Consider the following 22,867-nt stretch of genomic DNA (forward strand, 5'->3'; position numbering starts at 1 on the left):
GACCATAGGGACCAATGTTAAATTTCTCAATTGACACGATTTTTCCATAGGAATCAATGTTAAATGGCCCACAGAGGCCAAATAGCCACCCTGAAGTGTGAAATGGCCCCCACAATTGTTAACGCCACCCCACGATCAACGTGAACCCGAAGCGTGGCGAGCGCAGCGGTACGCGTCCTACGACCTTTTCATACCCCCACTATCCACGTCGGCGTGGAGTTGAGAATAGAATAGTGTGGCGAGCCACCGAGCCCGAAGCATGGCGAGCGGACGAGGATACCTGTGAAGCCCGCGAAGGGACGCGTTTACCTGTGAAGGTATCCGCGTCCCCTCGCGGGGCTCGCTGCGCTCGCCACACTATTCTATTCGCAACTCCACGCCAACGTGGATAGTGGGGGTATGAAAAGGTCGTAGGACGCGTACCGCCGCCCCTCGCGGGCTCGCTGCGCTCGCCACGCTTCGGGTTGACGTTGATCGTGGGGTGGCGTTAACAATTGTGGGGGCCATTTCACACTTCAGGGTGCCTATTTGGCCTCTGTGGGCCATTTAACATTGAGGCATTGAACAGTAAAATCGGGTCAATTGAGAAATTTAACATTGTTCCCTATGGGAAATCGCGGGCATCGCGTCGGTCGCGTCGCACCCGATTTTTAGTGCATTCAATGGCCGCGATTTTTTTACCTGCGATGCCCATGATCAAAATCGTGGGCGCCGTGCTAGGTAAAGAGTACCAATAAGTCTCTTGAAAATGGAGCAGACAGTAATTTATATAGTAGTGTGTAGTTAGTACGTAATCAGCCGTCATCCCCCTTTACCATGTGTACAGATCCCAGGTCTATGTGTGTAACACTCTCACCTATACTTCTCACATAGCACCCTGGTTCCTTCTCCGAGTACCACAGACCACACAGGACACACGGGATGTGGTCAGGAGGCCGACACCAGAATACTGACACCCAGCGTCCGGTGCAGTAACTGGGGCAGACAATGATTTATATAGTAGTGTGTAGTTAGTATGTAATCAGCCGTCATCCCCCTTTACCATGTGTACAGATCCCAGGTCTATGTGTGTAACACTCTCACCTATACGTCTCACATAGCACCCTGGTTCCTTCTCCGAGTACCACAGATCACACAGGACACACGGGATGTGGTCAGGATGCCGACACCAGAATACTGACACCCGGTGTCCGGTGCGGTAACTGGGGCAGACAGTGATTTATATAGTAGTGTGTAGTTAGTATGTAATCAGCCGTCATCCCCCTTTACCATGTGTACAGATCCCAGGTCTATGTGTGTAACACTCTCACCTATACGTCTCACATAGCACCCTGGTTCCTTCTCTGAGTACCACAGACCACACAGGACACACGGTATGCGGTCAGGATGCCGACACCAGAATACTGACACCCGGCGTCCGGTGCGGTAACTGGGGCAGACAGTGATTTATATAGTAGTGTGTAGTTAGTATGTAATCAGCCGTCATCCCCCTTTACCATGTGTACAGATCCCAGGTCTATGTGTGTAACACTGTCACCTATACGTCTCACATAGCACCCTGGTTCCTTCTCCGAGTACCACAGATCACACAGGACACACGGGATGTGGTCAGGATGCCGACACCAGAATACTGACACCTGGTGTCTGGTGCAGTAACTGGGGCAGACAGTGATTTATATAGTAGTGTGTAGTTAGTATGTAATCAGCCGTCATCCCCCTTTACCATGTGTACAGATCCCAGGTCTATGTGTGTAACACTGTCACCTATACGTCTCACATAGCTCCCTGGTTCCTTCTCCGAGTACCACAGACCACACAGGACACACGGGATGTGGTCAGGATGCCGACACCAGAATACTGACACCCAGCGTCCGGTGCAGTAACTGGGGCAGACAATGATTTATATAGTAGTGTGTAGTTAGTATGTAATCAGCCGTCATCCCCCTTTACCATGTGTACAGATCCCAGGTCTATGTGTGTAACACTCTCACCTATACGTCTCACATAGCCCCCTGGTTCCTTCTCCGAGTACCACAGACCACACAGGACACACGGTATGCGGTCAGGATGCCGACACCAGAATACTGACACCCAGCGTCCGGTGCAGTAACTGGGGCAGACAATGATTTATATAGTAGTGTGTAGTTAGTATGTAATCAGCCGTCATCCCCCTTTACCATGTGTACAGATCCCAGGTCTATGTGTGTAACACTCTCACCTATACGTCTCACATAGCCCCCTGGTTCCTTCTCCGAGTACCACAGACCACACAGGACACACGGGATGTGGTCAGGATGCCGACACCAGAATACTGACGTCCGGGGCGGTAACTGGGGCAGACAGTGATTTATATAGTAGTGTGTAGTTAGTATGTAATCAGCCATCATCCCCCTTTACCATGTGTACAGATCCCAGGTCTATGTGTGTAACACTCTCACCTATACGTCTCACATAGCCCCCTGGTTCCTTCTCCGAGTACCACAGACCACACAGGACACACGAGATGTGGTCAGGATGCCGACACCAGAATACTGACACCCGGTGTCCGGTGCGGTAACTGGGGCAGACAGTGATTTATATAGTAGTGTGTAGTTAGTATGTAATCAGCCGTCATCCCCCTTTACCATGTGTACAGATCCCAGGTCTATGTGTGTAACACTCTCACCTATACGTCTCACATAGCTCCCTGGTTCCTTCTCCGAGTACCACAGACCACACAGGACACACGGTATGCGGTCAGGATGCCGACACCAGAATACTGACACCCGGCGTCCGGTGCGGTAACTGGGGCAGACAGTGATTTATATAGTAGTGTGTAGTTAGTATGTAATCAGCCGTCATCCCCCTTTACCATGTGTACAGATCCCAGGTCTATGTGTGTAACACTCTCACCTATACATCTCACATAGCACCCTGGTTCCTTCTCCGAGTACCACAGATCACACAGGACACACGGGATGTGGTCAGGATGCCGACACCAGAATACTGACGTCCGGGGCGGTAACTGGGGCAGACAGTGATTTATATAGTAGTGTGTAGTTAGTATGTAATCAGCCGTCATCCCCCTTTACCATGTGTACAGATCCCAGGTCTATGTGTGTAACACTCTCACCTATACATCTCACATAGCACCCTGGTTCCTTCTCCGAGTACCACAGATCACACAGGACACACGAGATGTGGTCAGGATGCCGACACCAGAATACTGACACCTGGCGTCCGGTGCAGTAACTGGGGCAGACAGTGATTTATATAGTAGTGTGTAGTTAGTATGTAATCAGCCGTCATCCCCCTTTACCATGTGTACAGATCCCAGGTCTATGTGTGTAACACTCTCACCTATACGTCTCACATAGCACCCTGGTTCCTTCTCCGAGTACCACAGATCACACAGGACACACGGGATGTGGTCAGGATGCCGACACCAGAATACTGACACCTGGTGCGGTGACTGGGGCAGTTTGGAGAATCCCAATGGTAAAGGACCTAGGAGTACAAACTGATAATTATCTGGGGTGCAAAGCTCAGTGCCAGGGAGCAGCCAATCAGATACTAGCCTGTATAAAGGGGCATGGAAGCTAGGAACGTCAGTATATACTGAAGACGTTATGGTCTAGGGAAGGGAGCAGTGCCCAAAGTAAGGCCAACACAACTCAGTACTTAAACTGAATATAGATGTAACGTGTAGAATCCTGGGGGAGGAGATCACATCTTGAACGTACTCCTTAATGAGTCTTGTAAGAACAGGTTGGACTTGATGGACAAATATCTTTATTTTCCTATATTGAATACTCTAACTATATATGTAATATCAGTAATTACAGTCTAAATACAATATGTACAGAAGTATTACATACACTATGAGAACCGTTGGCCTGAGGAATCCCTTGGACAGAAGTTGTAGGGTTAGACACTAGTGGTAGGGCAGGATTAGGCTACAGGAGGGTTAGACACTAGTGGGAGGGCAGGATAAGGCTTCAGGAGGGTTAGACACTAGTAGGAGGGCAGGATTAGGCTACAGGAGAGTTAGACACTAGTGGCAGGGCAGGATTTAGGCTACAGGAGGGTTAGACACTAGTGGGAGGGCAGGATTAGGCTACAGGAGGGTTAGACACTAGTAGGAGGGCAGGATTAGGCTACAGAAGAGTTAGACAAGTGGGAGGGCAGGATTAAGCTACAGGAGGGTTAGACACTAGTGGGAGGGCAGTATTAGGCTACAGGAGGGTAGGATTAGACACTAGTGGGAGGGCAGGATTGGGCTGCAGGAGGGTTAGACACTAGTGGTAGTGCAGGATTAGGCTACAGGAGGGTTAGACACTAGTGGGAGGTCAGGATTAGGCTACAGGAGGGTTAGACACTAGTGGGAGGGCAGCATTAGACTACAGGAGGGTTAGACACTAGTAGGAGGGCAGGATTAGGCTACAGGATGGTTAGACACTAGTGGGAGGTCAGGATTAGGCTACAGGAGGGTTAGACACTAGTGGGAGGGCAGCATTAGGCTACAGGAGGGTTAGACACTAGTGGGAGGGCAGGATTAGGTTTACAGGATGGTTAGATACTTGTGGGAGGGTAGGTTTAGGCTACAGGTGGGTTAGGCTACAGAAGGGTTAGATACTAGTGGGATGGCAGGATTAGGCGGCAGGAGTAGACACTAGTGGGACGGCAGGTTTAGGCTACAGGAGGGTAGGATTAGGCTACAGGAGGGTAGGATTAGACTACAGGAGGGCAGGATTAGACACTAGTGGGACGGCAGGTTTAGGCTACGGTAGGGTAGGATTAGGCTAAAGGAGGGTAGGATTAGACACTAGTGAGAGGACAGGATTAGGCTACAGGAGGGTAGGATTAGGCTACAGGAGGGTAGGATTAGACTACAGGAGGGTAGGATTAGGCTACAGGAGGGTTAGACACTAGTGGGACGGCAGGTTTAGGCTACAGGAGGGTAGGATGAGACATTAGTGAGAGGACAGGATTAGGCTATAGGAGGGTAGTCCTGCATCTTAAGTATTGCATTTAGGTGGCACCCTCTGGAGTGGTGACAGCTGCTGGTTGTCCTGTGCTGGCAATTGCTGATCCACAGTTTTGAGTCCACAAGTCCTGGTTCAGGTGTCCATATATAATAATTTGTTATCCACAATGGATGGTGGAAGAGGATGGGCTTTGTGGTGGCTGATGTGTTTTACTGAGGTATCCACATTTATTTCAACAGTTAGATGCTAGTGGGAGGGCAGGATTAGGCTACAGGAGGGTTAGACACTAGTAGGAGGGCAGGATTAGGCTACATGAGGGTTAGACACTAGTGGCAGGGCAGGATTCAGCTACAGGAGGGTTAGACACTAGTGGGAGGGCAGGATTAGGCTACAGGAGGGTTAGACACTAGTGGGAGGGCAGGGTTAGGCTACAGGAGGGTTAGACACTAGTGGCAGGGCAGGATTAGGCTGAAGGAGGGTGGGGTTAGACACTAGTGGGAGGGCAGGATTAGGCTACAGGAGGGCAGGATTAGACACTAGTGGGACGGCAGGTTTAGGCTACAGGAGGGTAGGATTAGGCTACAGGAGGGTAGGATTAGACTACAGGAGGGCAGGATTAGACACTAGTGGGACGGCAGGTTTAGGCTACAGGAGGGTAGGATTAGACACTAGTGAGAGGACAGGATTAGGCAACAGGAGGGTAGGATGAGACACTAGTGGGACGGCAGGTTTAGGCTACAGGAGGGTAGGATTAGACTACAGGAGGGCAGGATTAGACACTAGTGGGACGGCAGGTTTAGGCTACAGGAGGGTAGGATTAGGCTACAGGAGGGTAGGATTAGACTACAGTAGGGCAGGATTAGACACTAGTGAGAGGACAGGATTAGGCTACAGGAGGGTAGGATGAGACACTAGTGAGAGGACAGGTTTAGGCTACAGGAGGGTAGGATTAGACACTAGTGGGACGGCAGGTTTAGGCTACAGGAGGGTAGGATTAGGCTACAGGAGGGTAGGATTAGACACTAGTGAGAGGACAGGATTAGGCTATAGGAGGGTTAGACACTAGTGGGACGGCAGGTTTAGGCTACAGGAGGGTTAGACACTAGTGGGAGGGTAAAACACTAGTGGGAGGGCAGAATTAGGCTACAGGAGGGTAGGATTAGGCTACAGGAGGGTAGGATTAGACACTAGTGAGAGGACAGGATTAGGCTATAGGAGGGTTAGACACTAGTGGGACGGCAGGTTTAGGCTACAGGAGGGTAGGATTAGGCTACAGGAGGGTAGGATTAGGCTACAGGAGGGTAGGATTAGACTACAGGAGGGTAGGATTAGGCTACAGGAGGGTTAGACACTAGTGGGACGGCAGGTTTAGGCTACAGGAGGGTAGGATGAGACACTAGTGAGAGGACAGGATTAGGCTATAGGAGGGTAGTCCTGCATCTTAAGTATTGCATTTAGGTGGCACTCTCTGGAGTGGTGACAGCTGCTGGTTGTCCTGTGCTGGCAATTGCTGATCCACAGTTTTGAGTCCACAAGTCCTGGTTCAGGTGTCCATATATAATAATTTGTTATCCACAATGGATGGTGGAAGAGGGTGGGCTTTGTGGTGGCTGATGTGTTTTACTGAGGTATCCACATTTATTTCAACAGTTAGATGCTAGTGGGAGGGCAGGATTAGGCTACAGGAGAGTTAGACACTAGTAGGAGGGCAGGATTAGGCTACAGGAGGGTTAGACACTAGTACGAGGGCAGGATTAGGCTTCAGGAGGGTTAGACACTAGTAGGAGGGCAGGATTAGGCCACAGGAGGGTTAGACACTAGTACGAGGGCAGGATTAGGCTTCAGGAGGGTTAGACACTAGTAGGAGGGCAGGATTAGGCTACAGGAGGGTTAGACACTAGTGGGAGGGCAGGATTAGGTTACAGGAGGGTTAGACATTAGTGGGAGGGCAGGATTAGGCTACAGGAGGGTTAGACACTAGTAGGAGGGCATGATTAGGCTACAGGAGGGTTAGACACTAGTAGGAGGGCAGGATTAGGCTACAGGAGGGTTAGACACTAGTGGGAGGGCAGGATTAGGCTACAGGAGGGTTAGACATTAGTGGGAGGGCAGGATTAGGCTACAGGAGGGTTAGACACTAGTAGGAGGGCAGGATTAGGCTACAGGAGGGTTAGACACTAGTGGGAGGGCAGGATTAGGCTACAGGAGGGTTAGACACTAGTAGGAGGGCAGGATTAGGCCACAGGAGGGTTAGACACTAGTACAAGGGCAGGATTAGGCCTCAGGAGGGTTAGACACTAGTAGGAGGGCAGGATTAGGCTACAGGAGGGTTAGACACTAGTGGGAGGGCAGGATTAGGCTACAGGAGGGTTAGACATTAGTGGGAGGGCAGGATTAGGCTACAGGAGGGTTAGACACTAGTAGGAGGGCATGATTAGGCTACAGGAGGGTTAGACACTAGTAGGAGGGCAGGATTAGGCTACAGGAGGGTTAGACACTAGTGGGAGGGCAGGATTAGGCTACAGGAGGGTTAGACATTAGTGGGAGGGCAGGATTAGGCTACAGGAGGGTTAGACACTAGTAGGAGGGCAGGATTAGGCTACAGGAGGGTTAGACACTAGTGGGAGGGCAGGATTAGGCTACAGGAGGGTTAGACATTAGTGGGAGGGCAGGATTAGGCTACAGGAGGGTTAGACACTAGTAGGAGGGCATGATTAGGCTACAGGAGGGTTAGACACTAGTAGGAGGGCAGGATTAGGCTACAGGAGGGTTAGACACTAGTGGGAGGGCAGGATTAGGCTACAGGAGGGTTAGACACTAGTACGAGGGCAGGATTAGGCTTCAGGAGGGTTAGACACTAGTAGGAGGGCAGGATTAGGCTACAGGAGGGTTAGACACTAGTGGGAGGGCAGGATTAGGCTACAGGAGGGTTAGACATTAGTGGGAGGGCAGGATTAGGCTACAGGAGGGTTAGACACTAGTAGGAGGGCATGATTAGGCTACAGGAGGGTTAGACACTAGTAGGAGGGCAGGATTAGGCTACAGGAGCATTAGACACTAGTGGGAGGGCAGGATTAGGCTACAGGAGGGTTAGACATTAGTGGGAGGGCAGGATTAGGCTACAGGAGGGTTAGACACTAGTAGGAGGGCAGGATTAGGCTTCAGGAGGGTTAGACACTAGTGGCAGGGCAGGATTAGGCTGATGGAGGGTGGGGTTAGACACTAGTAGGAGGGTAGGATTAGGCTGCAGGAGGGTGGGGTTAGACACTAGAGGGAGGGCAGGATTAGACTGCAGCAGGGTAGAATTAGATACTAGTGGGAGGGCAGGATTAGGCTACAGGAGAGTTAGACACTAGTGGGAGGGCAGGATTAGGCTTCAGGAGGGTTAGACACTAGTGGCGGGGCAGGATTAGGCTACAGGAGGGTTAGACACTAGTATAAGGGTAGGATTAGGCTACAGGAGGGTTAGACACTAGTAGGAGGGCAGGATTAGGTTACAGGAGAGTTAGACAAGTGGGAGGGCAGGATTAGGCTACAGGAGGGTTAGACACTAGTGGGAGGGCAGTATTAGGCTACAGGAGGGTAGGATTAGACACTAGTGGGAGGGCAGGATTGGGCTGCAGGAGGGTTAGACACTAGTGGGAGGGTAAAACACTAGTGGGAGGGCAGAATTAGGCTACAGAAGGGTTATACCCTAGTGGGAGGGTAGTATTAAACTGCAGGAAGGTTATACACTCGTGGGAGGGCAGGATTAGACTGCAGTAGAATGGAGTTCGACACTAGTGGCAGGGAAAAATTAGGCTACAGGAGGTATAGACACTAGTGGGGGGGGGGTAGGTTTGGGCTATAGGGGGATAAGGTTAGACACTAGTGGGAGAGCAAGATTAGACTGCAGGAGGGTGGGATTAGGCTACAGGAGGGTTAGATACTTGTGGGAAGGCAGGATTAGTCTGCAGGTCCGCCTCGTGGGAGGGAAGGATTAATCTACAGGAAGGTTAGGCAATAGAAGGAAGGCAGGATTAGACACTAGTGAGAGGGTATAATTCTGCTTCAGGATGGTTAAACACTAAAGGGAGGGTAGTATTTGCCTGCAGGGGGATTAAACACAATTGGGAGGCCAGGATAAGGCTGCAGGAGGGTAGGGTTAGACATTAATTGGAGGGCAGGATGAGGCTATAGGAGGGTTAGACACTTGTGGGAGGTAGGAATTCACCTGCAGGAGGGTAAGAAACTAGTGGGAGGCCAGGATTAGACTGCAGGTGGGTGGCGTTAGACACTAGTGGGAGGGCAGGATTAGGCTACAGGAGGGTTAGACACTAGTGGGAGGGCAGGATTAGGCTACAGGAGGGTTAGACACTAGTGGGAGGACAGGATTAGACTGCAGGAGGTTAGGGTTATGCACTAGTGGGAGGGCAGGATTAGACTGCAGAAGGGTTAGACACTAGTGGGAGGGCAGGATTAGACTGCAGGAGGGTTATGCACTAGTGGGAGCGCAGGATTAGACTGCAGAAGGGTTAGACACTAGTGGGAGGGCAGGATTAGACTGCAGGACGGTGAGGTTAGACACTAGTGGGAGGGCAGTATTAGACTGCAGGACGGTGGGGTTAGACACTAGTGGGAGGGCAGGATTAGACTGCAGGAGGGTTAGACACAAGTGGGAGGGCAGGATTAGACTGCAGGAGGGTTAGAACCTAGTGGGAGGGCAGGATTAGACTGCAGGAGGGTTAGACACTAGTGGGAGGGCAGGATTAGACTGCAGGAGGGTTAGACACTAGTGGGAGGGCAGGATTAGACTGCAGGAGGGTTAGACACTAGTGGGAGGACAGGATTAGACTGCAGGAGGGTTAGATACTAATGGGAGGGTTGTATCTCCCCCAGTCCCAGTCCGGTTACATCTCCTTCGATTCCAGCCGATTTCTATTTCTCCCCCGGTCCCAGTCCGTTTACATACCCTCTTCTTTTGGTTTAGGCGTGCATACCTCCCAACATGACCCACTCCAGGAGGACACAATGCTCTGCTCCTCTTAATGTATGAATGCCAGCACCTGTGTTGCACAGGTTCATTGATAAGAAAGATATTTGAACACAGGTGATGGCATTCATACATTAAGAAGAAAGTCCAGGAACGGAGCAATGTGTCCTCCTGGAGAGGGGATGTTGGGAGCTATATGTAATAGTCACAGAAATCCAATCTACTCCCATAGTAACTGGCATTCCATGTAGTGCATCTCTCATATCATTACCAGCTGCCAGACACAGCAACGGCCGCTCTGTGCTCCTGTTGCTAGACACAACAATGGGCGCTATGTGCTCCTGTTGCTAGACACAGCAATGGCCGCTCTCTGCTCCGGCTGCCAGACACAGCAATGGGCGCTCTCTCTCTGCTCCTGCTGCCAGACACAACAATGGTCGCTCTCTCTCTCTCTGCTCCTGCTGCCAGACACAGCAATGGCCGCTCCCTGCTCCTGCTGCCACACACAGCAATGGCCGCTCCCTGCTCCTGCTGCCAGACACAGCAATGGCCGCTCCCTGCTCCTGCTGCCACACACAGCAATAACCGCTCTCTGCACCTGCTGTCAGACACAGCAATGGCGGCTCTGTGCTCCTGTTTACAGACACAGCAATGGCAGCTCTGTGCTCCTGTTGCTAGACAAAGCAATGGCCGCTCTCTGCTCCTGCTGCCAGACACAACAATGGCCGCTCTCTGCTCCTGCTGTCAGACACAGCAATAGCCGCTCTCTGCTCCTGCTGCCAGACACAGCAATGGTCGCTTTGTGCTCCTGCTGCCAGAAACATCAATGGCCGCTTTGTGCTCCTGCTGCCAGACACAGCAATGGCCGCTCTCTGCTCCTGCTGTCAGACACAGCAATAGCCGCTCTCTGCTCCTGCTGCCAGACACAGCAATGGTCGCTTTGTGCTCCTGCTGCCAGAAACATCAATGGCCGGTTTGTGCTCCTGCTGCCAGACACAGCAATGGCCACTCCCTGCTCCTGCTGCCAGACACAGCAATGGCCGCTCTCTGCACTTGCTATCAGACACAGCAATGGCCACTCTGTGCTCCTGTTGCTAGACACAGCAATGGGCGTTCTCTGGTCCTGCTTCCAGACACACCAATGGGAGCTCTCTGCTCCTGCTGCCAGAAACAGCAATGGCCGCTCTGTGCTCCTGCTGCCTTGTGGGACAGTGGAGTGAAAGACAAGGGCAGGGCTCACACCTGACGTCACTTCACGCTACTGCTGATCTGGTCGGAGGAGGGGAGGGGCCAGACACCAGGAAGCAGCCTGCACCAATCACAGCCAACTTCCGGCCTGTGCGTTCCACATTATTAGCCCCTAATGCTTCTACTGCAGCCTCGTTATCCGTCGATCAGGTAATACAGGAGGAGCAGCATGTGGTGTCCTGTATTATTATACAGGGGGAGCAGGCTGTGGTGTCCTGTTATATTATTATTATACAGGAGGAGCAGCCTGTGGTGTCCTGTATTATTATACAGGGGGAGCAGCCTGTGGTGTCCTGATATTATTATTATACATGGGGAGCAGCCTGTGGTGTCCTGATATTATTATTATACAGGGGGAGCAGCCTGTGGTGTCCTTTTATAATTATACAGGGGGAGCAGGCTGTGGTGTCCTGTTATATTATTATTATTATACAGGAGGAGCAGCCTGTGGTGTCCTGTAATTATTATTATTATACAGGGGGAGCAGGCTGTGGTGTCCTGTTATTATTATTATTATACAGGAGGAGCAGCCTGTGGTTTCCTGTATTATTATACATGAGGAGCAGCCTGTGGTGTCCTGATATTATTATTATACAGGGGGAGCAGCCTGTGGTGTCCTGTTATTATTATTATTATACAGGGGGGGCAGCCTGTGGTGCCCGGTTATTATTATACAGGGGGAGCATCCGGTGGTGTCCTGTTATTATTATTATTATTATTATTATTATTATTATACAGGGGGAGCAGCCTGTGATGTCCTGTTATTATTATACAGGAGGAGCAGCATGTGGTGTCCTGTATTATTATACAGGGGGAGCAGGCTGTGGTGTCCTGTTATATTATTATTATACAGGAGGAGCAGCCTGTGGTGTCCTGTATTATTATACAGGGGGAGCAGCCTGTGGTGTCCTGATATTATTATTATACATGGGGAGCAGCCTGTGGTGTCCTGATATTATTATTATACAGGGGGAGCAGCCTGTGGTGTCCTTTTATAATTATACAGGGGGAGCAGGCTGTGGTGTCCTGTTATATTATTATTATTATACAGGAGGAGCAGCCTGTGGTGTCCTGTAATTATTATTATTATACAGGGGGAGCAGGCTGTGGTGTCCTGTTATTATTATTATTATACAGGAGGAGCAGCCTGTGGTTTCCTGTATTATTATACATGAGGAGCAGCCTGTGGTGTCCTGATATTATTATTATACAGGGGGAGCAGCCTGTGGTGTCCTGTTATTATTATTATTATACAGGGGGGGCAGCCTGTGGTGCCCGGTTATTATTATACAGGGGGAGCATCCGGTGGTGTCCTGTTATTATTATTATTATTATTATTATTATTATTATACAGGGGGAGCAGCCTGTGATGTCCTGTTATTATTATACAGGGGGAGCAGCCTGTGTGGTGTCCTGTTATTATTATACAGGGGGAGCAGCCTGTGGTGCCCGGTTATTATTATACAGGGGGAGCATCCGGTGGTGTCGTGTTATTATTATACAGGGGGAGCATCCGGTGGTGTCCTGTTATTATTATACAGGAGGAGCAGCCTGTGGTGTCCTGTTATTATTATACAAGAGGAGCAGCCTGTGGTGTCCTGTTATTATTATACAGGAGGAGCAGCCTGTGGTGTCCTGTTATTATTATACAGGAGGAGCAGCCTGTGGTGTCCTGTTATTAATATACAGGAGGAGCAGCCTGTGGTGTCCTGTATTATTATTATACAGGAGGAGCAGCCTGTGGTGTCCTGTATTATTATTATACAGGAGGAGCATCCGGTGGTGTCCTGTTATTATTATACAGGAGGAGCAGCCTTTGGTGTCCTGTATTATTATACAGGGGGAGCAGCCTGTGGTGTCCTGATATTATTATTATTATTATACAGGGGGAGCAGCCTGTGGTGTCCTGTAATTATTATTATTATTATTATTATTATACAGGGGGAGCATCCGGTGGTGTCCTGTTATTATTATTATTATACAGGGGGAGCAGCCTGTGGTGGCTTGTTATTATTATTATACAGGGGGAGCAGCCTGTGGTGTCCTGTTATTATTATTATTATACAGGGGGAGCAGCCTGTGGTGTCCGGTTATTATTATACAGGGGGAGCAGCCTGTGGTGTCCGGTTATTATTATACAGGGGGAGCAGCCTGTGGTGTCCTTTTATTATTATACAGGGGGAGCATCCGGTGGTGTCCTATTATTATTATACAGGGGGAGCATCCGGTGGTGTCCTGTTATTATTATACAGGGGAGCAGCCTGTGGTGTCCTGTCATTATTATACAGGAGGAGCAGCCTGTGGTGTCCTGTTATTATTATACAGGAGGAGCAGCCTGTGGTGTCCTGTATTATTATTATTATACAGGAGGAGCATCCGGTGGTGTCCTGTTATTATTATACAGGAGGAGCAGCCTTTGGTGTCCTGAATTATTATACAGGAGGAGCAGCCTGTGGTGTCCTGTTATTATTATACAGGGGGAGCTGCCTGTGGTGTCCTGTTGTTGTTGTTGTTGTTGTTATTATTATACAGTAGGAGCAGCCTGTGGTGTACTGTGATTTTTATACAGGAGGAGCAGCCTGTGGTGTCCTGTATTATTATTATACAGGAGGAGCAGACTGTGGTGTATTGATATTATTATACAGGGAGAGCAGCCTGTGGTGTCCTGTTATTATAATACAGGAGGAGCAGCCTGTGGTGTCCTGTTATTATTATACAGGGGGAGCAGCCTGTGGTATCCTGTTGTTGATATTATTATTATACAGGGGAGCAGCCTGTGGTTTCTTATGACTATTATTCAGAAGGAGCAGCCTGTGGTGTCCTGTATTATAATACAGGAGGAGCAGCCTGTGGTGTCCTGTTATTATTATTATACAGGAGGAGCAGCCTGTGGTTTTCTGTTTTATTATTATTATTATTATTATTATTATTATTATTATTATTATACAGGGTCAGCAGCCTGTGGTGTCCATTATTATTATTATACCATAGGAGCAGCCTGTGATTAATATACAGGAGGAGCAGCCTGTGGTTTCCTGTATTATTCTTATTCTTATACAGTAGGAGCAGCCTGTGGTGTCCTGTTATATTTATACAGGAGGGCAGCCTGTGGTGTACTGTTATTATTATACAGGAGGAGCAGCCTGTAGTGTCCTGTTATTATTATACAGGAGGAGCAGCCTGTGGTGTCCTGTGATTATTATACAGTAGGAGCAACCTTTGGTGTCCTGTTATATTTATACAGGAGGGCAGCCTGTAGTGTCCTGTTATTATTATACAGTAGGAGCAGCCTGTGGTGTCCTGTGATTATTATACAGGAGGAGCAGCCTGTGGTGTCCTGTTATTATTATACAGAAGGAGCAGCCTGTGGTGTCCAGTTATTATTATACAGGGTGAGCAGCCTGTGGTGTCCTATTTTTATTATTATTATTATACAGGGTGAGCAGCCTGTGGTGTCCTTTTGTTGTTGTTATTATTAAACAGGATGAGCAGCCTGTGGTGTCCTGTTATTATTATTATACAGGAGGAGGAGCCTTTGGTGTCCTGTATTATTATTATTATTATTATTATTATTATTATTATTATTATTATTATTATTATTATACAGGAGGAGCAGCCTGCATTTTCCTGTAATTATTATTACACTGGGAGAGCAGCCTGTGGTGCCTTATTATTATTATTATTATTATTATTATTATTATACAGGGGGAGCAGACTGTGGTGTATTGTTATTATTATACAGGTGGAGTAGCCTGGGGTGTCTTGTTGCTTTTATACAGGGGGCGCAGCCTGTGGTGTCCTGCTATTTTTATACAGGGGGAGCAGCCTGTGGTGTCCTGTTATTATTATACAGGGGGAGCAGCCTGTGGTGTCCTGGTATTATACAGGGGGAGCAGCCAGTGCTGTCCTGATATTATTTTTATACATGGTGAGCAGACTGTAGTTTCCTGTTGTTGTTGTTGTTGTTGTTGTTGTTGTTATTATTATTATGCAGGAGGAGCAGCCTGTGGTGTCCTGTAGTTATTATAAAGGGGGAGTAGACTGTGGTGTCCTGTTGTTGTTATACAGTGGGAGGGGCCTGTGGTGTCCTTTTTAAAGTAGTATTTTTCGGAGGGAACAGCCTGTGGTTTGTTGTTGTTATTATTAATATACAGGGGGAGCAGCCTTTGGTGTCCTGGCTATGAGCTGTGTGGTGTAACCTATTAGCAATACAGCATTGTGTGACAGTCACTGGGGCGTCTGATGTGTGACCAGGGCTGTGTGACATGGGGGCTAGAGGAGGACTCAGTGCTTCATATCTATGTTACATGTGTGCTCTGTGCTGTGTATTATAATTATTATTCTTACTCCTAGACCACTGAGCTGTGAGGATCCAGAGAGTTTACTACACGTCACTTGAGGATGAGACGCGTCACTGATTCCCAGAGGATGGAGAAGGACGGGAGTCACATGTCTGAGAGGATACTAAGTCTCACCCTGGAGATCATCTACCTGCTGACCGGGGAGGTGACGGTGACATCACTTATATCTATAGTAATAATACAGGGAGGTGACAATGACATCACTTATATCTATAGTAATAATACAGGGATGTGACAGTGACATCACTTATATCTGTAGTAGTAATACAGGGACGTGACCGGGGAGGTGACAGTAACATCACTTATATCTATAGTAATAATACAGGGATGTGACAGTGACATCACTTATATCTATAGTAATAACACAGTGACGTGACCGGGGAGGTGACAGTGACATCACTTATGTCATAAGGGACGTGACAGTGACATCACTTATATGTATAGTAATAATACAGGGAGGTGACCAGGGAGGTGACAGTGACATCACTTATATCTACAGTAATAATACAGGGACGTGACCGGGGAGGTGACAGTGACATCACTAATATCTATAGTAATAATACAGGGACGTGACCGGGGAGGTGACAGTGACATCACTTATATCTATAGTAATAATACAGGGACGTGACCGGGGAGGTGACATCACTTATATCTATAGTAATAATACAGGGACGTGACCTGGGAGGTGACAGTGACATCACTTATATCTATAGTAATAATACAGGGATGTGACCGTGACATCACTTATATCTATAGTAATAATACAGGGAAGTGACAGTGACATCACTTATATCTATAGTAATAATACAGGGACGTGACCGGGGACGTGACAGTGATTTCACTTATATATATATATAGTAATAACAAAGGGACGTGACCGGGGAGGTGACAATGACATCACTTATACCTATAATAATAATACAGGGACGTGACCGGGGAGGTGACAGTGACATCACTTATATCTACAGTAATAATACAGGGAGGTGACCGCGGAGGTGACAGTGACATCACTTATATCTATAGTAATATTACAGGGACATGACCGGGGACGTGACAGTGACATCAATTATATATATATATATATAGTAATAATACAGGGACGTGACCGGGGAAGTGACAGTGACATCACTTATATCTATAGTAATAATACAGGGATGTGACCGTGACATCACTTATATCTATAGTAATAATACAGGGAAGTGACAGTGACATCACTTATATCTATAGTAATAATACAGGGATGTGACCGGGGAGGTGACAGTGACATCACTTATATCTATAGTAATAATACAGGGACGTGACCAGGGAGGTGACATCACTTATATCTATAGTAATAATACAGGGAAGTGACAGTGACATCACTTATATCTATAGTAATAATACAGGGACGTGACCAGGGAGGTGACATCACTTATATCTATAGTAATAATACAGGGACGTGACCGGGGACGTGACAGTGATTTCACTTATATCTATAGTAATAATACAGGGACGTGACCGGGGAGGTGACAGTGACATCACTTATACCTATAATAATAATACAGGGACGTGACCGGGGAGGTGACAGTGACATCACTTATATCTACAGTAATAATACAGGGAGGTGACCGCGGAGGTGACATCACTTATATCTATAGTAATAATACAGGGACGTGACCGGGGAGGTGACAGTGACATCACTTATATCTATAGTAATATTACAGGGACATGACCGGGGACGTGACAGTGACATCAATTATATATATATATATAGTAATAATACAGGGACGTGACCGGGGAAGTGACAGTGACATCACTTATATCTATAGTAATAATCCAGGGTCCTGACCGGGGAGGTGACAGTGACATCACTTATATCTATACTAATAATACAGGGAGGTGACCGGGTAGGTGACAGTGACATCACTTATATCTATAGTAATAATACAGGGAGGTGACCGGGTAGGTGACAGTGACATCACTTATATCTATAGTAATAATACAGGGATGTGACCGGGGAGGTGACGGTGACATCACTTATATCTATAGTAATAATACAGGGAGGTGACCGGGGAAGTGACGGTGACATCACTTAGATCTATAGTAATAATACAGGGACGTGACCGGGGAGGTGACGGTGACATCACTTATATCTATAGTAATAATACAGGGATGTGACCAGGGAGGTGACAGTGACATCACTTATATCTATAGTGATAATACAGGGTAGTGACCAGGGAGGTGACAATGACATCACTTATATCTATAGTGATAATACAGGGATGTGACCGTGACATCACTTATATCTATAGTAATAATACAGGGATGTGACCGGGGAGGTGACAGTGACATCACTTATATCTATAGTAATAATACAGGGACGTGACCAGGGAGGTGACATCACTTATATCTATAGTAATAATACAGGGAAGTGACAGTGACATCACTTATATCTATAGTAATAATACAGGGACGTGACCAGGGAGGTGACATCACTTATATCTATAGTAATAATACAGGGACGTGACCGGGGACGTGACAGTGACATCACTTATATCTATAGTAATAATACAGGGAGGTGACCGGGTAGGTGACAGTGACATCACTTATATCTATAGTAATAATACAGGGACGTGACCGGGAGGTGACAGTGACATCACTTATATCTGTAGTAGTAATACAGGGACGTGACCGGGGAGGTGACAGTGACATCACTTATATCTATAGTAATAATACAGGGATGTGACAGTGACATCACTTATATCTATAGTAATAACACAGTGACGTGACCGGGGAGGTGACAGTGACATCACTTATATCTATAGTAATAATACAGGGACGTGACAGTGACATCACTTATATGTATAGTAATAATACAGGGAGGTGACCAGGGAGGTGACAGTGACATCACTTATATCTACAGTAATAATACAGGGACGTGACCGGGGAGGTGACAGTGACATCACTAATATCTATAGTAATAATACAGGGACGTGACCGGGGAGGTGACAGTGACATCACTTATATCTATAGTAATAATACAGGGACGTGACCGGGGAGGTGACATCACTTATATCTATAGTAATAATACAGGGACGTGACCTGGGAGGTGACAGTGACATCACTTATATCTATAGTAATAATACAGGGATGTGACCGTGACATCACTTATATCTATAGTAATAATACAGGGAAGTGACAGTGACATCACTTATATCTATAGTAATAATACAGGGACGTGACCGGGGACGTGACAGTGATTTCACTTATATATATATATATATATATATATAGTAATAACAAAGGGACGTGACCGGGGAGGTGACAATGACATCACTTATACCTATAATAATAATACAGGGACGTGACCGGGGAGGTGACAGTGACATCACTTATATCTACAGTAATAATACAGGGAGGTGACCGCGGAGGTGACATCACTTTTATATCTATAGTAATAATACAGGGACGTGACCGGGGAGGTGACAGTGACATCACTTATATCTATAGTAATATTACAGGGACATGACCGGGGACGTGACAGTGACATCAATTTTATATATATATATATATATATATATATATATATAGTAATAATACAGGGACGTGACCGGGGAAGTGACAGTGACATCACTTATATCTATAGTAATAATACAGGGATGTGACAGTGACATCACTTATATCTATAGTAATAATACAGGGAAGTGACAGTGACATCACTTATATCTATAGTAATAATACAGGGATGTGACCGGGGAGGTGACAGTGACATCACTTATATCTATAGTAATAATACAGGGTCGTGACCAGGGAGGTGACATCACTTATATCTATAGTAATAATACAGGGAAGTGACAGTGACATCACTTATATCTATAGTAATAATACAGGGACGTGACCAGGGAGGTGACATCACTTATATCTATAGTAATAATACAGGGACGTGACCGGGGACGTGACAGTGATTTCACTTATATCTATAGTAATAATACAGGGACGTGACCGGGGAGGTGACAGTGACATCACTTATACCTATAATAATAATACAGGGACGTGACCGGGGAGGTGACAGTGACATCACTTATATCTACAGTAATAATACAGGGAGGTGACCGCGGAGGTGACATCACTTATATCTATAGTAATAATACAGGGACGTGACCGGGGAGGTGACAGTGACATCACTTATATCTATAGTAATATTACAGGGACATGACCGGGGACGTGACAGTGACATCAATTATATATATATATATAGTAATAATACAGGGACGTGACCGGGGAAGTGACAGTGACATCACTTATATCTATAGTAATAAGCCAGGGACCTGACCGGGGAGGTGACAGTGACATCACTTATATCTATAGTAATAATACAGGGAGGTGACCGGGTAGGTGACAGTGACATCACTTATATCTATAGTAATAATACAGGGAGGTGACCGGGTAGGTGACAGTGACATCACTTATATCTATAGTAATAATACAGGGATGTGACCGGGGAGGTGACGGTGACATCACTTATATCTATAGTAATAATACAGGGAGGTGACCGGGGAAGTGACGGTGACATCACTTAGATCTATAGTAATAATACAGGGACGTGACCGGGGAGGTGACGGTGACATCACTTAGATCTATAGTAATAATACAGGGACGTGACCGGGGAGGTGACGGTGACATCACTTATATCTATAGTAATAATACAGGGATGTGACCAGGGAGGTGACAGTGACATCACTTATATCTATAGTGATAATACAGGGTAGTGACCAGGGAGGTGACAATGACATCACTTATATCTATAGTGATATTACAGGGATGTGACCGTGACATCACTTATATCTATAGTAATAATACATGGAAGTGACAGTGACATCACTTATATCTATAGTAATAATACAGGGATGTGACCGGGGAGGTGACAGGGACATCACTTATATCTATAGTAATAATACAGGGACGTGACCAGGTAGGTGACATCACTTATATCTATAGTAATAATACAGGGAAGTGACAGTGACATCACTTGTATCTATAGTAATAATACAGGGACGTGACCAGGGAGGTGACATCACTTATATCTATAGTAATAATACAGGGACGTGACCGGGGACGTGACAGTGATTTCACTTATATCTATAGTAATAATACAGGGACGTGACCGGGGAGGTGACAGTGACATCACTTATACCTATAATAATAATACAGGGACGTGACCGGGGAGGTGACAGTGACATCACTTATATCTACAGTAATAATACAGGGAGGTGACCGCGGAGGTGACATCACTTATATCTATAGTAATAATACAGGGACGTGACCGGGGAGGTGACAGTGACATCACTTATATCTATAGTAATATTACAGGGACATGACCGGGGACGTGACAGTGACATCAATTATATATATATATATAGTAATAATCCAGGGACCTGACCGGGGAGGTGACAGTGACATCACTTATATCTATAGTAATAATACAAGGAGGTGACCGGGTAGGTGACAGTGACATCACTTATATCTATAGTAATAATACAGGGATGTGACCGGGGAGGTGACGGTGACATCACTTATATCTATAGTAATAATACAGGGAGGTGACCGGGGAAGTGACGGTGACATCACTTAGATCTATAGTAATAATACAGGGAGGTGACCGGGGAAGTGACGGTGACATCACTTAGATCTATAGTAATAATACAGGGACGTGACCGGGGAGGTGACGGTGACATCACTTATATCTATAGTAATAATACAGGGATGTGACCAGGGAGGTGACAGTGACATCACTTATATCTATAGTGATAATACAGGGTAGTGACCAGGGAGGTGACAATGACATCACTTATATCTATAGTGATAATACAGGGACGTGACCGAGGAGGTGACAGTGACATCACTTATATCTATAGTAATAATCCAGGGACGTGACCGGGGAGGTGACGGTGACCTCATTTATATCTATAGTAATAATACAGGGACGTGACCGGGGAGGTGACGGTGACATCACTTATATCTATAGTAATAATACAGGGACGTGACCGGGGAGGTGACGGTGACATCACTTATATCTATAGTAGTAATACAGGGACGTGACCGGGGAAGTGACGGTGACATCACTTATATCTATAGTAATAATACAGGGACATGACCGGGGAGGTGACGGTGACATCACTTATATCTATAGTAATAATACAGGGACGTGACCGGGGAGGTGACATCACTTATATCTATAGTAATAATACAGGGACGTGACCGGGGAGGTGACAGTGACATCACTTATATCTATAGTAATAATACAGGGACGTGACCGGGGAGGTGACAGTGACATCACTTATATCTATAGTAATAATACAGGGATGTGACCGGGGAGGTGACAGTGACATCACATATCTATAGTAATTATACAGGGAGGTGACCGGGGAGGTGAGGAGTAATTGGGATTGTATATAATGATATTTGGTGTCTCCCCCAATACACAGGATTACACAGTAGTGAAGAAGACACCCGGTGAGTGTGAGACACCCAGCAGCCGTCCCCGTGTGTCAGGAGGACTGACCAGGACCCAGAGCCCCATCACGGTGCCTCCACCTCACTCACTGATACACGAGAGGCACAATGACCAGAAGATCCTGGAACTCACCAACAAGATCATTCAGCTGCTGACTGGAGAGGTGACTGCTGGGAATGGGACGTTATACAGTAACACCGGGGGATGTGACCGGAGAAGTGACTGCTGGGAATGGGACGTTACACCGTAACACCGGGGATGTGACCGGAGAGGTGACTGCTGGGAATGGGACGTTATACAGTAACACCGGGGGATGTGACCGGACAGGTGACTGCTGGGAATGGGGCGTTATACAGTAACACCGGGGATGTGACCGGAGAGGTGACTGCTGGGAATCGGACGTTATACAGTAAACCTGGGATGTGACCGGAGTGGTGACTGCTGGGAATGGGACGTTATACAGTAACACCGGGGGATGTGACCGGAGAGGTGACTGCTGGGAATGGGACATTATACAGTAATACCGGGGATGTGACCGGAGAGGTGACTGCTGGGAATGGGATGTTATACAGTAACACCGGGGGAATGTGAAAGGAGAGGTGACTGTTGGGAATGGGATGTTATACAGTAACACCGGGGGATGTAACCGTAGAGGTGACTGCTGGGAATGGGACGTTATACAGTAACACCGGGGGATGTGACCGGAGAGGTGACTGCTGGGAATGGGACGTTATACAGTAACACCGGGGGAATGTGACCTGAGAGGTGACTGCTGGGAATGGGACGTTATACAGTAACACCAGGGGAATGTGACAGGAGAGGTGAC

General features: G+C 47.1%; 3 protein-coding genes across 3 annotated transcripts in view; 1 reads left to right on the forward strand and 2 right to left on the reverse strand.

Annotated features, from left to right (window-relative positions):
• LOC146009797 (uncharacterized) overlaps positions 1-22,867 on the reverse strand; it is a 928,908-nt gene that overhangs the window by 439,026 nt on the left and 467,015 nt on the right. The gene's annotated exons all lie outside the window — the stretch shown is intronic.
• The window catches only part of LOC146009834 (uncharacterized), a 547,900-nt gene that overhangs the window by 306,008 nt on the left and 219,025 nt on the right, over positions 1-22,867 (reverse strand). The gene's annotated exons all lie outside the window — the stretch shown is intronic.
• LOC146009794 (uncharacterized) overlaps positions 11,218-22,867 on the forward strand; it is a 381,786-nt gene continuing 370,136 nt past the window's right edge. The window contains exons 1-3 of the mRNA XM_083150253.1: positions 11,218-11,337; positions 15,541-15,693; positions 22,013-22,204. Of these exons, the coding sequence (XP_083006379.1) occupies positions 15,589-15,693; positions 22,013-22,204 (297 nt within the window). The 5' untranslated portion in view covers positions 11,218-11,337; positions 15,541-15,588. The remainder of the gene's footprint in view (positions 11,338-15,540; positions 15,694-22,012; positions 22,205-22,867) is intronic.

The sequence above is a fragment of the Crinia signifera genome, chromosome 6 (genome assembly GCF_055691185.1).
Source record: "Crinia signifera chromosome 6, ASM5569118v1, whole genome shotgun sequence".
Lineage (NCBI taxonomy): Eukaryota > Metazoa > Chordata > Amphibia > Anura > Myobatrachidae > Crinia > Crinia signifera.